Source organism: Struthio camelus, chromosome 19 (assembly GCF_040807025.1).
Source record: "Struthio camelus isolate bStrCam1 chromosome 19, bStrCam1.hap1, whole genome shotgun sequence".
Classification (NCBI taxonomy): Eukaryota; Metazoa; Chordata; class Aves; order Struthioniformes; family Struthionidae; genus Struthio; species Struthio camelus.
This window is the reverse complement of record NC_090960.1, coordinates 7,222,550-7,237,913: the sequence shown is the minus strand read 5'-3', so window position 1 is coordinate 7,237,913 and position 15,364 is coordinate 7,222,550. Positions and strand designations below refer to the sequence as shown.

At 38.2% G+C, this 15,364-nt stretch overlaps 1 protein-coding gene across 6 annotated transcripts in view; it reads right to left on the bottom strand.

The window, feature by feature from the left end:
- SPAG9 (sperm associated antigen 9) overlaps positions 1-15,364 on the bottom strand; it is a 70,404-nt gene that overhangs the window by 30,283 nt on the left and 24,757 nt on the right. For 4 of the 6 annotated variants that reach the window (XM_068913325.1, XM_068913324.1, XM_068913326.1 and 1 more), the window contains exons 4-5: positions 7,811-7,905; positions 2,842-2,995 (exon numbers count right to left, since the gene is read on the bottom strand). In XM_068913325.1, the coding sequence (XP_068769426.1) occupies positions 2,842-2,995; positions 7,811-7,905 (249 nt within the window). Of the gene's footprint in view, positions 1-2,841; positions 2,996-6,973; positions 7,273-7,810; positions 7,906-15,364 lie in introns of those variants that run through there. The other 2 variants (XM_009678883.2, XM_009678885.2) reach the window with 1 other exon arrangement.

Genomic DNA, 15,364 nt, shown 5'->3' with positions numbered 1-15,364 from the left:
TAAAAAGTTCTTTTCAGGTTCTGTTTGTGAATCGGAGGTGAAAGCAACACTCAGACCTTCTACGACACTTAAAGAGCAAGTATTGGTTAGCTCGGGATAATAAAACTTTTGTCAAGAGTGAAGCAAGTTTAGATTTTCTGAAGTATTAATTCATTGTACTGCTAGCATCCCTTTCAAGAAGGAAAGGAAAGTGAATTTCAATATTATTTTACAACCAAACAAGGGTTGTGTATAAACATGTATTCTCTCCTTTGTTCTCAGTATAGGAGGATCTGGATTCGTAGTTTCCATATTTTTGCTTTTGGAGTTTACTTGCAAGATAACATTTTTAAAGTTTATGGGGGAGGGGAGAAAAGCTGCACATAGCTTATGTACATCTGCTTAAATGAAAAGCTTACATCCCACAGTAGCGTCCTCACATGGAATTTGGAAGTCTTAAAAACAAAATTCAGCGCTTTGAAAATCTGTCCCATTAATTACTACCAGTTTTCCTCTTTTTAGAGGATTTCAAAATAACCAATAGTTGATGTTTGATATTCTGACATAATTATTCAGAAAAAAAGTCAGACATCTCCAAAGGAATTTAAAAAAAAAAAAAAAAAAGCATGCTTATCCTGTATTTAGTTATTCAAGGCAACAAAGCCACATATTAAGGGGTTATACTAGATACTTGGTGTCCATTTTCTAAAAATGGCTACACAATTTACTCACTGTCTTTTGAAGTGGTGAAGTTCAGCCACTGGATAATGATTTATACTTCTGCAAATGGTTACAGAGGGAGGAAACAGTATCCCTTACCAAGGGAATGCAGAGTTCACACAAACGAGTAATACAACCTCAACAGAAACGTTGGCCCTGTTTAAACATTTCTTCATCTTTGTATTCCAGCGCATCCACTAACTGGTGCGGCACATGTTTACCACTGACTTTCACACATAAAGCTCAAGAAAAATAGTGATAGCTCAAAAGAAAGCGGTAAAGCAAATGGTCCTTTGCTTACAAGACTTTCAAATAATCCCATACATTTTAAGTTTCTGATTTTGCTTTATCTACTGAATTTCTTAATTAACTCTTGGAAACTATGCTCATTGAACCATTATGAACACCTGTTCTGGGAACTAGTGAAAAATGAAATACAATCCCATTAACTGCAGGAAAATCAAAACATCATCTCAAAGACTAAACGACTGAAAGCCGATGCTTTAGCAAAGTTGCTGCTTGTTAAGTAACGATGCCAAAATAACATCCTCCATACCCCCCTCTTCCTGAAAGCTGCCAAATTAGTTTAAAATTTAGACCATGGAATCTGGAGAGGCAGTAGCTCATGTGCAATAATACGCAAAAAGAAAGAGTACAGAATGGCACACAATTGTACACTGTCTTCCAATGATACCCAGTCATGTTATTACCTTATAAAGCTGCAAACTACCCAGTCTTATCAGTCTGTATTTTTCCCCCACATCTACTCTGTGATGTTTGTAAGAGGAACCACTGACCATCAATGAAATGCTCGTGCATGAACAAAAAGCAGATGCCTGAAAGCAGCAGTATCTTGCCAATGGCTCGTACCTGATGTTAAAAGTATTTGGGGGGGGGGAACCACTATTGGAAAGAAATTCAAATCCTAGTAATGACCTCAATATATCATGCTATGTAATAGGTTTATTTCAGGAGTATTCTGTACTCACATCTATAAAGCAGAGATACTGCTCATCAGGACCTAAAGAACTTATTCTGATAATTATGTTTAAAAGATCACAGTTTGTGCTGTTTTATGTAAATTTTCTCTTTCAGTAGTACAGTGTTTTTAGAAGAACTAAACTATAAAATCTATGTTAATAATTTATAGTAACCAGTATAACTTTTTGAGGGGGCAGGATGAGATCAGAATTCCTGTTATACTTCTGCTCCACTTACTCTTAGTTATAAGTCTAGGTTGTAATTCCGTCAGCCATCCTAAAAATCTATCAGTTTATTAAAGGAGAACAGAAAGAATTTAAGATCCCAAAGTATGGTTCTAGTCAACAGTTTAAATGACAAACTTATTTTGTCACTTTGATGCCTGTTTATTATTAGCCGTTACTCACTTTTCCTATTATCTCCATATGCCTTTTAGGGGGGGGGAAAAAAAAAAAAAAAAAATCAAAAAACCACACACACACAGAGTTCAAATTATTTCTGGATAGCTTTTACTTCTTATTATGATATTCTTCTGCTAGATGTTATACTCACTTAGGAGGAAGAAATTCCCTTCAGCTGCTGCATGCATCTTCAGACATAAGAGTACAGTCATAGCCTCCCAAACTGCTCACCAACATAAAGATATAGGTAGGCTTTACATATCCAAGTCCTTCCTGCTGCGGATGCCTCCCCTCATGCTGTGTTACTGTACTCTAGTCCTGGCTGCCAGACTCACTGCATTCCACCTCCGCTCTCCCCATTTTTCTCTCACTGCCGTTTTCACTATGCCACCCTCTCACCGCTGGAGTGGAGAACAATTGGAGGAATTACAGCCAAACTGCATGTAAGGGAAGTCATATTACAGGCTAATTTAGGAAAGCTAGGTCATTCTCCACTCTGTGGTATACCCACACTACACTCCTGGCAAAGGCTGTATTACAGTACTGCCTCTATAGTAATCCAAGCTTTCCTTCTAACAACACATTAAACCACAGACTTATTTATACTATCCAGTTACACACCTAGTCTGCAAAGAACAAGTGACCAGCTCTTGGAAATGGTCCTTAATCCAAGAGGGGAAGACTCAAACTGTTTCTTCCTGTAGTCTGCTATTTGAGGATTTCTCCTAACATGCAAAACACAAACAAGCTAACTACTCACCTTTAGGCTAGTGTGGGACCGTGGCTGGCTTAGCTCGTGGAATTTCCAGTGCTCTGATCCAGGCGTTTCCCCTGCTTCTCGCTGAGTTTCAGGTGTAAGTAGTGCATCTCCTGGAGGCAACGGGAAGATGCCCAGTGATATCGGACGCTCCTTTCTGTTTGAAAGAGAGATCGATATCATCAGCCATTTTATACGCCACACAGTTTCTTGTTCTGCACGTCTCTTGAAATCAGCAGGGAAGTGATAAAGTTACAGGTCCAAACACTCATACGATACTCTTAAATTTGCAACATGGCATGTACAATTCATATTGCAGCACATAATTTCTCATTTCACATGCTTTGATTAACTGCAATTCATCTACTCTATAGTTTTAGGCAGTAGTTTTGATTGTACCTAAGCTAATCTAGACTAAAAAAAAAAAGTCCTAGAAATGGAAAACAAACAGAAGAGCAAGATGAAAAATCTTTCCTTACTTCAGACAAAACTAATACAATTTTCAGCAACCACATAAAAATACCATTTTTCACTTTTCTTTTTTTGCAAAATACACAGTACCATGAAACTTCTACAACAATCAACCATTCAATCATTAATTGAAGCATTAATTGAAACAATCAGCTTAAAGTCCATTCATCTCAATGTTTTAAACACATTTTTCTTCTAAAGATCATGTGAACTGTACGCATTTGTATAACCACAGAAAACTGGGTCAAGGAACTACCTAAGTTAAAATCATCCAGGCCAAAAATGCTTAGTTTTAACCGAGATCAGTTCCCCGTTCTAGTTCACATCAAGGTTGCACAAACATTTATGCCAGCATAAGGGAGAGAGAGACCTAAGCAGAAAAGAGCTGCCAGGATATAACTGCTTCTTTAAACAGCAGCACTGGCTTAAAGTTACATGACCTACGACTTAAGGGTCAGTAGAGAAGGTAAGTGACTTCTTCCCAACCCTCCACTGCCTTTTGCTCTCTTCATCATTTTTGTCTGGCAAACCACCTTGGGAAATTCCAAAGCTTCATTACTGATCCTCAAAAACTGCCAACCTTGTGCTCAGCAGTGGGATCAGCAAGCAAAAAGATTAATTCTTCCTTATTGTGAGAAAAGCACACTGCTTAGACTGCAACGCATACAATGCTGCAGCCAGGCTTGAAAAGGAAAAATACCGACCAGGCGTAGAATTGAGATAAAGCAAAATATCTGTTCCGTCAGAACAATGAAATCCAGAAGAAAAAGGACTGCAATTACATAGCATTGCTCAAGTAAAGCCTTAAGTATACTAAAGACAGACAATAAATACACACACAAGTGATAGCAGGAAAAAAAAAAAAAAAATCACACTTCTTGACTGCCAATAATACCCCTGCAGAGAAACTGTGGACAAAGTATGAAGATTTGAGAGCTGTTCCACATATTTTAGCATTAGTAAAAATAGTCAGATCAGAACTGCATATCCTTTTTTGTGAGGCTTTTGAAAAGTTAACCATAACCTAGACAGAAAATTAGTAGCTGCATCTAAGTTATATATGCAATAATATGAAAGGGAATGTTGAAAGGAAAGAAAATAGTTCAGCTTTTTTTGTATTATTATTATTTAGAAGAAAAGGTAGTCAAGATGAGCTTGTACTTAGCAACTAGGCAGCAAACATCTTTTGGTAAATTTTACAATGCCAAGAAAACAATATTCGAATAGCAAACAATTCTAACTGGTGTGAACCTTGTTAGCACAGATGTATAAAAATGTTTCCTGTTACAAAAATCTTTGCAACTAATTCTCAATTTGCAGATCTCTTGGGCCTTTGTAAATATTAATCCAAGGCAAGTTCTTAGTTTGGAAGCAGTGTAGAAGCATCAGTTGGTCTGCAGATATTGGAACAGTAACTTTGCTGAAAAATCTTCATAAATTACAACCAAATACAAGTTTCCGGCAATTCTCGCTCTTACAACAAGCACTGCTTTTCCTTAGATTTCCCACAATTCTAATACATGTGAGGAACAAAAGAGGCACACTACATAAGCTTAGATTATGTCAAAAGGAGCACTGAAACATTTCATTGGTTAAGAAATCCAGCAGTATGAAAAAAAGAAAAAAGGCAAGTTGAAACGCTTTAGCCTACAAGAAAGCCAGTTATAAAGCATGCATTGTGAAGGGTTCTTAGCTTTGGAAACCGCCTCCTGGAGCAATGGTTCAAAACAGACAGATTTGCTTACTTGCAGAACATGCCACAAAGCTCACCCCTCTTTGCTGTGATCAGCAGAGAGAATTACTTTTTAAAAGTGTATCTAAAAGAAGTTCTCAACTAAGACTTGCTTTTTACAGAATAGTTTTGAATAAGCTTTATAATGAACTTATTTTGATGCGCTAAAAAAATGAGTTCAGGTGCACGTCAAGAATATACATGTAAACAAAGTTTGAAAGGGGGACTTATTTTGGAAATGAAGGTGTATTGTGTGCGTGTCTGCATTTAAAGGTATTCTCTAAATAAAAGCAGTTTTAACTTATTTCACTGGTTATCGACTGGAGAGCGGAGAACCCCTTCTACTTCCTCAGCGTCCAAGAAATATCTGCAGACGTTTTGGTGACCAAAAGGTAAGCATATGTTTTAAAGGTTAAATTGATATTCTGAAGTGATGCATTGAAATATATACAGGAAGCTTTAGGACAAACACCAGATGTTCTGTAACATCTGACTAAAGGTAAACAATACAAACACCGCTTTTACAACTAGATTTCTTCATCCTATATTTTTACCTTTTTATATGAATGCCAGCTAAGAAACTAAGTTTCTCAATTCTTTTAATTCCCAAAAGCTACTACAGGAAAAAGCATGGTTTCCAAACAACACCCAAAAAACATACACCCCCAAACAAGAAAATCCCACCACCAAAACTCATTCACCAGGGAAGCAAAAAAAAAAAAAAAAACATTACAAAAAGCACATTTCTTAAACCAGCTGGCAGTTAAGTATAAAAGGTCTAAACATCTGTGAACCTGAAGTTAAATATTTGGGTTTTTTTAAGATTTGGTGGGGGCTGCGGGAAAGAGGGCGATTCTTTTCTTTTAAAGAAGTTTTTCTTCTAAACAGGATCAGTCTCTAGAGAGTTGCAACTGTTTTTATTTATTTATATTTAATGTGCATGCACATGAATGTGTCCATATATGCTCAGAGACCTAAGTTAAAAAGCCCACTACAAAAAGTCCGCATATTAGCCAGGTATTGGAGCCAAAAAAGCTACACTGCTCTTTTGGAGGACAAAAACATTTCCAGCATTTCTTCTCTTCAAATAAAGTTTGTTAGTAAATTTACAAACACAGTTAAAGTGTATCAAATTTTTAGTTCGGAAAGCTACAGTTTAAAACTTTTCCAATTGTTTTCCATTTGCAATTATAATACTAAAACGTGTGTCAAGATTACTTATGATAGCAATACTCTAATACGTATCTGCTACCGCTCCAGGCAACTAGGACAAACAGAACATAAATTGAGGGAGGACAGACAGAGTTGGCCACTTGCCATACAAGTACAGAAAGGGAGAAGAGGATAACATTTGGCTGAACAATAGTGAATAGGCTTTAGGAGCTCTAATGCTTAAATAATGAAAGATTTTTTTTCCCAACAAATAGCCAGAAATTTTTTAAATTCACTAGACTAATTACCATGTATTTGAGCAGATTATCAATTAAGTGATCCTACAGAATTCTCTCAATTTAAAAAAAAAAAAAAAAAAGAAAAGAAATGTATAAGTACAAGGCCTCAGCCTGCATCCATTTATGGCTACAACATCAGCCAAATACCTGACAACCCACCGAACATGAGTTTTATCCACTACATTTATCATCATGGCTTTTTTGCAGGTTATAAGAAGATGAACACAATAGCTTTCTAAAGAAATACATAAAATGACCTTATACCTGCTTAAACAAAAGGCAATGAAATTTGAGTGCATAAGAAAATTGCTGCAGCCCAGCCTATGAATACTAACTTTATAGAAGAATTTGAAACGTATACATAATTTACATCTCCAATTTATCCTTGCTCTTTCTGTTTAAGGAAAAAAAAAACACAAATAAACAAAAAGCAGAAAACAAGAAAGAGCACATGAAGCTACGGTTCAGTAGGTCAGAGTACCTGAGTATCCTCGGCAGGTTCTGCGTCAGAGCGGGCAAACCAGTAGAAATAGAAAAGTGCACAAGCAGCAAAACGGAGAGAGACACTAAGATAGCCGAATTAATGACCACCGCCCCGCCAACGAAGCCAAACACAAATAGCAGCATGCATCCAGGATTCATGGCGCTGTGCTGGCATGGTGAAACGCCGGAACCGAGAAGGCTACGCAGGGGCCGAGGGTGTATCTTTGTAAGCAAAGTCTGTCATTCAGCCGCTGCCACAAAAACAATGCCATCAGCAGCGGCTTTGCACTCTTCTGCAGCAGCTCCAAAGCAATGACATCACCTCTCTCCTCCCCCCGCGCACCGGGCGCCTCGCAGCATCGATGCAGCGACGCAGCGACCCAGCCGGCTCGCGAGGTCTTCTCTCCCCCTTGCACATGGGCTTCATTGGCTAGAAAGCACCAAAATCTGCATAATATATTCACATAGAGCTCTCAGAACAAGCGGGTATCAAGATACACACCTTCACGAACCTGCACACAAAGCAACGGAAAGATATCAAGCGTCTGGGGACAGCTGCCGGCATTTCCCCTGCCTACCTGAATGAGAACGCTCTTAAAAAAAACTGGAATCGTTTAAGGCCGATGTACAAAATACATCTCTACATTTAGCAGCACATTTAGCAAAAGCTCTTTTCTACCGATTTCTACACTATTCTCTTACTGCATTCCAATCATACAACAAATCTTTCTGATTCAGCCAAACCGTTGCTGTAGGATTAGAGAACAAAGTCTTGCAAACACAAATGAATGGATTTTTTTCTTTCATTTCAGGGTGAGAGCATAACAAAGCTTACCTAATTCTGCTGTGGGTTGTGGACTCTAGCTGATCACCCCCCGTTAGCTGATGAAGTTTGGTTCTTTCCAAGTGTTCCATGTAATTGTGAATCATCTATTTAAAGTGATAAAGAAACAGTAAGAAATGTTTAATACCATTTACTTTTACTACTGTTGCATAACCCTTGGCCAATATAATATAGTCTTCCTCTATAGTTAAAAATGCTAAAAGCATTCAGAAGCATGGAAGAAACGAACAAAGAAAGAAGTGAGATTATATAGTATTTAACACCACAAACCAGAAGCCCATAAAAAAAGCTTTTGTGCTTTTGTGCACAGAACACATCCTAACAGCACAAAAAGCGCACATGGTATGACAAGCAGAACTTCGGAACTGAAACGCCTGTAAGCGAGGATTACAAAGGCTGGCAATAACCTTAAGCTTATATATAGTAAAATGGAGGGGGGGAGGGGGGAGGGAGGGAGAAAAGAGACAGACAGACTAAGGCGCAAGCCAGCATTTTTAGACTTGATTAAGTCTTGAACTTCCAACACTGTGGTTGTCACTTGTCAAGATTCATATTTGAAAATAAATTGAATTCCAAGCAATTTGGCCTCTAGCCTGGGTAGTACCCACTGTAACTGTGTGTTAGCGTGCTGTATTACTAGGTCTGCTGTTAATAGAGTTGGTCCCTTTTCTTTTCCTACCTCTCCATTAACGGTCTAAACCCACCTTCCCTTGACTCACAATAAAGTTTAGATATCTCTGAAAACAAGGAATAAAATAAAACTTGAACAAGGCAACAGGTTCCAGCTTTTCATCTGAAAGGTGACAGTGTACATCATCTTTAAAACGCGTTACAACAATGCCAAACGTTGGCATTCTGCAGTTTAAGAATGATTTTAGGCAGTTACACGGCTTGGCACAATAGGGTTTTTCACTGGGTCAACCACATGACCACAACTAAGATTAGGACAATTCATACCATTCCTGCTCTCCGGATAAGAGGCACAATTGAAAAAGCTTTAAAGATTACACCAGTATAGAACAACAAATGACAGGTCTACTTCTAGCCTGCATTTTAAAATACTAAGCATATTTTACATTGCTTTTTAGTATTAACCCCCCCAAAAACGGCATAAAGATTTTTCTCCCCCCTTAAGAAAAGGCATGTTAGAAGTCAGAGTTCAAAATAAGGTTTGAAGAACAAACTTACATGCACCATCTGTAGAAATGACACAGGTCATTCCAGTAGAATGCTCTCAAAGTATGTACAGATTTAACATTTAACTTTATTTCTATTAGCAAATCCAATCAGGTAACAAGACTCAACAACTAGTTTAGACATTAGCCAAATTTATTTGGTTTGCTATTTATGCAATCATTTATTCATGATTTAACACCATCTCAGAAAACGTCAGAGACACACACGCCCCTCGTTGCTCATCTCTCCAATTTGGCAAAAGGAGATTCTGTCTTCAAAGACAGTTGTTTAAACTGCTTTCCTGATATAGCAGTCAGACTATTAGGTGCATCACTAATTTGTTAGCAATATTATTTCTGATGGTAGCAGAAACTAAGTATTTAGACAGCTTTACAAGAGGAAAATAAAGATTGTGGACCACATCAAGCCAATAATTGAATCTCTACAGAAGCAGGACAGTAAACAAAGCATGGATAAACCTTTTTCTACAAAACAGTTTTATATAATTAAGAATAGTATTTTTTTTAAAGCGTATATGCTCTGCTCTCATCTTTCAACTGTGGAACAACTCAGGAAGAAAAGCAGCAATATATAAGCTATGCATTATTGATCAGGTAAGTTATACTCACTAAAAATAGCATATACCTAAGTTTATGTTCAAATCCATGTTGGAGGCTAAGATATTTAATAACATCTAGCAGATATTCAAAACTTACCATATGACACTCAATACATTTCAGTACAGCCTAACTGTAAAGGACTGCAAAGCTCAGACGATAGGCACCTGAAGTATCAAACAAAGTGAATCCACAAAGAATCAGACTACTTCTGATGGCAGAAATATGAAGTTACCAATCTCTTCTCCCTCCTTTTCTTCCAGTATTCAGATCAATTTAACCTCACTAACAACGAATACAGGAAAACCTTGGTTTTAGAGCGATCTGTATTTGCCTTCTCATAGAAAGGATGTTATGCCTGTGGATTTTTAGCGCTCCAGAAGAGCTTTTCTTGCTCTATTTCTGTTAAGAGAGACAACCATAGGCCAACACGCAGACTCCTGCGGTCAAGTACTTATTTAATGAATCACAGAATCGTTTAGGTTGGAAGGGACCTCTGGAGATCATCTAGTCCAACCTCCCTGCTCAAGCAGGGGCCTCTAGAGCATATTGCCCAGGATCACGTCCAGACGGGTTTTGAATATCTCCAGGGAAGGAGACTCCACTGCCTCTCTGGGCAACCTGTTCCAGTGCTCTGTCACCCTCAGAGTGAAGAAGTTTTTAATGAACTTCGATACCAATTGATCAAAGGATCATTCTACTCAGCGTGTAACTGATTCAAGACATACATGGAGAGAATACCAGGTATCGCTATACCATTTCAAAGGTTAAAACTGCACGATGTGCATCTTTGAAAGGAAAACTAGAAAACTCTGAAGGGAAGCCCACATGCCATTTGGTAATTCTAGCATTTCTGCACTCATGTTGAAGATGAATAGGGCACAAAAAGCAAAGAAGGAAGTCACAGGCGTACTGCACAAGAACGGAGTGCAATTTTTTCTTAAAACATATTCAAGTCACAGCTCAAAAGTTTTTTCTAGAAAGAAAGCCTATTCTGTAAAACTGATTTCTTCTGCTAGTCTAGAAAGGGTACACACACAAATTTAGAATACTTTTTAAAAAATGTATTTGTACAAACAACATTATGATCAAACCTTTCATTTTTTCCTTCTTGCATGAATGTATTTGGCATTTACATTCATTAGAACTGAATTCAGCAAAAGCTGGGAACCTACGTCTTCTTGTTACTTTCACGTCAGCGCTGATGTGCCCAGTGCCAGTAAACTCGGACATCAGATGCTATTAACGTCAGTTAATACCAGTTTCTTTGCAAACACCAGTCATCAGCATCAACTACATTCTTGGTCTAAGATTTTTTCTGCATCAGAGTGAACTGAGGCTATCTACTAATCCTGATTAGTAGATATTCTATAAATAAATAATTATATGCTAAGTACTAGGTTACATACTGATCTTGCTTTTCCCTGTATTCAGCTGAACTAATTAATTGCAATTCTGAGCAGAAAAAAACCTATCTTACTATTTTTAGAGGATCATTACATAATATACTTTAACCGCTGTCAAAAGCTTATGATATTCATCCTCCAACATGATGATACAAATGCAGTGCGCTACTATGACCATTGCATTTGCTTCCTGAACCTTTTTTTTTTTTTTTTTTTTTAAAATGCTTGCTGCTCATGTGCTCAAACAGTAGAAAGAACCCAAAGCTCCACCTTCACCTATCCACATTTCTTGTTTTTCTGGTTCCACTCAAACAATCAAAATCGGGAGTTCTGATGGTGCCTGTATGCAGTTTTACACAGCAATAAGTTTATTATAATCCAAGTGAAGTTTTTTTTGCTGAAGTTGCAGCAAAAACAATGCATAACTTTGAAAGGTACACTGGATAATACTGTATCCTGCTCATACAGGCGAGGTATTATTGCATAAAAGCCAACTTACCTGCAAAAGCTTCAGCTTGTAGCATGGCTATTAGTTTCTCTAAAATTCTAAAATTTTAAACAGAAAGCCTGTAGTGGTTTTTAAGCCAGTGGATAAACTGACTTATTAGTACCTTACCTTAACGGGAAAAAGCTAATACATGAAAAAGTAGTAAAACCTGCACACTTTTTTTTTTTTCTTTTTTTGGAAAGAGCATGTTTAACCTACTTTCTTCCCTCCCCTCAGTCTATTCTTCTCTTGTTTACTGAAATGTCTCATCATATTTGTTACCCACAGAGGCTAGAGGGCAGGTCAATTTAAAGGACTAAGTATAGCACTGCTCTGCAGATGAAGATAACACTGATGGCAAAATAAGCAAATCTGCATACTTCAGCATACAGCATGCAAGCTGCAGGTATTGGTCTAGGTTCATTGCTCAGTAACTGTTAACTGAAGGATTAAAGTTAATTCAGAATTTGGGGGCCGGGGGGGTGGAAGTCACCTTACTGTAGTCAACTATTTTCAAAATTCCTACTTCAGCTCATCGTTTCACAGCACATGTCCAAACTGACTAAAACGAGCTTTTCGGAATGCTACAACATGAACACGAAAGCTGTTCTCCTCAAATGATAACCACGCTCACTTTGGTTTCCTGAGACAGTTTGTGAGGAGTTCTAAAACTGTGGAAAGTGTTGCCTTTTTTTTTTTTTTTTTTTTTTTTTTAAAACCTTAATCAACTTCAGGATTCAATGAAAGACAATAAGCTTCCTGTCACTAGTTTGCATTGCTGCCCACATAAATTTGATCACTCCCAATGCATGTAAACCTGATACACATTTCTTTGTGACAAGAATGTACTATGTTATGACTTTATGTTTTCTGTACCTTTTTCCTTAATCGAGTTAAGAGCATCTCCTTTCTACCTTCTTTTATCCTTTACTCCCCCTTCCTTTTTGTGTCAATGCTTTCAACCCTCCCAGGACAGAATTTAATAATTCTTTCATTGTCAGACTAGGCTCTGGGCTTCAGGACTCATTGTTCACCCTGCAGATCCAGTCAGGTTTGGCACAAGTAGTTCCTCCTTGGGGAATGTGACCAACTGTGTAAATATAGATCTTCCTGTGACCCACATAATCTAGATTTAATAACATAATAGACGTTTTTAGAATCTCCTTGCTTCAGTACAAGAGTCCTAAACATACTTCCACGTAACTCTCTAGTACCTTTAAGGCTTCACGGTGAGCTTGTCACTTAAGTAAAAACATCATTCCCACTGAGTTTGATGCACCTTTATCCACATATAAGATGACATTGCTGCCAGGTACATTCATATGAAGAGATTTTAAATCCATGCTTTATATACCAAGCTACTACGCTTAGAATAATGCTTTAGGAAAACTATCTGTTCAAGCAGATACCTAAAGTCTAATCTTAAAGAGACTAAGACTGGTACCCATACTTAGTCAAAATTATAATTAGACATCTCCACTTAATCTTCTCTTCCTATTTCCCAATAGTGGGACTTGCTCCAGTATATCCACTGGGACTGGATATTTGCTTATCCAAATCAACACGACAAAGTACATGCCCAGTGCCAGAGAGGGCTCACTGTTCTGTCACAATGTATCAGAGCAAAACAGTGAGAAACTTACATGGCCCAATTATGCTTCATTAAGCTAAGCCCATATTGTGTGTGTCAGGGAAAGAGATATCGAACCATATCTTAGCTGTGTATTTCAAAGGGTAATAAATAAAAAAAAAAGTTTCGTTTTGGGAACCTGTGCAGTAAAGCGCTACAGGAGTTAGTCAATCGTCAAGAAAACGTCAGAGTACTGCTTCTCCTCAGCTTCCCAACTGAAAGGAAGTCTTCAGTCATGCTTTTAAAAAGCTAGTGCCATATTTACGAAAGGTGCCCTATTAACTAGGCAGAAAAAGAAAATATGACCCTTAACATCCTACTCATGTGGTTTCCTCTGAAAGGGTCGCTAGCAGCAATGTATCATCATCTCTGCAAGCAAAGAGAAAGAAGCACCAACAGGTACATGCAAAAGACAGGTCTACAAGCAACTGTTGCCTTTATACAGACAATATAAGGGGTCAATTGATTTTCAATTACACAGAAGAGCATTCGAGATAAGCTATAACCAAGTAACAAAGAATTCTTTCCTAATTCTACAGAGCAGAAGTCCAAAAACATTCAGATTAGACCACCGTCAACTCTTCAACCTTCTAGCAGGCTGTCTTTATGGCTGCATGATCATTTACTGCATATGGTCATTCATAGCTATAGGAAAATGGAAACAATAGTTTGCACAGTCATAATTCTAGAAGTTATGAATTCTAGAATTCCAGGAGCCCTCCAGGGTGCTGCTTTATCGCTCATCTGTGCTATTCTGTTTTAAGTAGCAGAATGGAGCAAGATCAACATCAGACCAAAATACATTGTAAGCAGAGAAGAAACAAAGGAATAGAGCATGTTAACTAAGCAGGGAATCACAACACGGATGCAAGAACATGTTCAAGGTATATTCATACATCCTGTTCCGACTGAATAGGTTATCTTCCCAACTGCCTGCTACAAAGCCCCAGCTCCCCTCCACCTTCCAAACTGCCAACCCAGCTGCTCAGGTAATCCCACCCTTATCCATTTCAAACCAAGCCAGTTAGCTCAAGCACGGGCTTACTAGGACAGGGCTTTAGGGAATTTATGCCCCTCAAACCCATTAGCTCATTTCCCACTCTATGCAAAACAGCAAGGAAGTGGAAGATAGAGGCTAATTGAACAAAAAGATGAAGAAGGCTAAAGCCTCTTCCCAGAGCTCTAACAGGTCAATGCAGTCCTGCTGTCTCTGCAGCTGCAACAAAGAGCACCTTGTTGCTAGGGCAGGCTGGTGCCCTGGAGCAGCAATGCAGAACACTGTCTCTGGCAGGCTGAGCTCCAAGGAGCAATCCTCACACTTAACAAAAAGCATATATGGGTGAGGGAATCTTTTCTCCAGTTCACATCACAGTTGTAACTTCCCATGCCTCAATTAGTTTAAGAAGGTCTCCGTTCATCTTGACTGAAGTGGTTTAGATTCAACTCACATGAGCAGCTGAGTAGCAAACTTGCTGGGAAGCAACCTCCAGCAAAGAGATGGCCACAAGCAGGCAGGGTTAGTGACCTCTTCAGCCAGCCCAGCTACAGTTGAAAGAGGACATGGCTACAGACTCTCAGTGAAGTCAAGAGTTGGAAGAGAAAGCCATTCAAGTCTGAAATACTGAGGTGTGAGATAAAGGGGGAAGTGGGGGGGGGGGGGGAAGAGGGAAGAGAGGAGGGGAGCAAGTAGCAGAGGCAAGCAGAATAGAGAAAAATATCTAGAAATTAAGATTGCAAGTCAAGTCACACAGTTAATGAGACATCTGTCAAAGCAATCACTGCTAACAGCTAAAGGAGCTAAAAATCTTCCTACTGTTCCATTCATTATTTGGTCATTTGAAAGAAAAACAATTGTCATTTCAGTAAGTACCAAAGATATATTACTTGCAAAGACAGCAGTGAAGCTGATTGAGAAGGAAAACATATTTCCTTCTTGAAAAATACAAAAATAAGAAAGGTTTCAGAGACTGGCATTGTGAGAGAATTATTTACTCTAATACACTTGATAACTTTAATGCTTAAAATAGGTTGAACATTAGCCAAAGTATCTTGTGTTAAAAGAAAAAAAGTAAAGTTACTAGGCAAACCTAAAACACTAGAATTTGTGGGAGAAAGGCAAGCAGAAAAATCAAAGGGGAAAGGGGAAGAAGGGACTATTATCAGATAGTCTTTTTGGATTTCAGTCTCTCAGTCTTAAACACACAGATAACAGCATTAAAATGCTGCCCT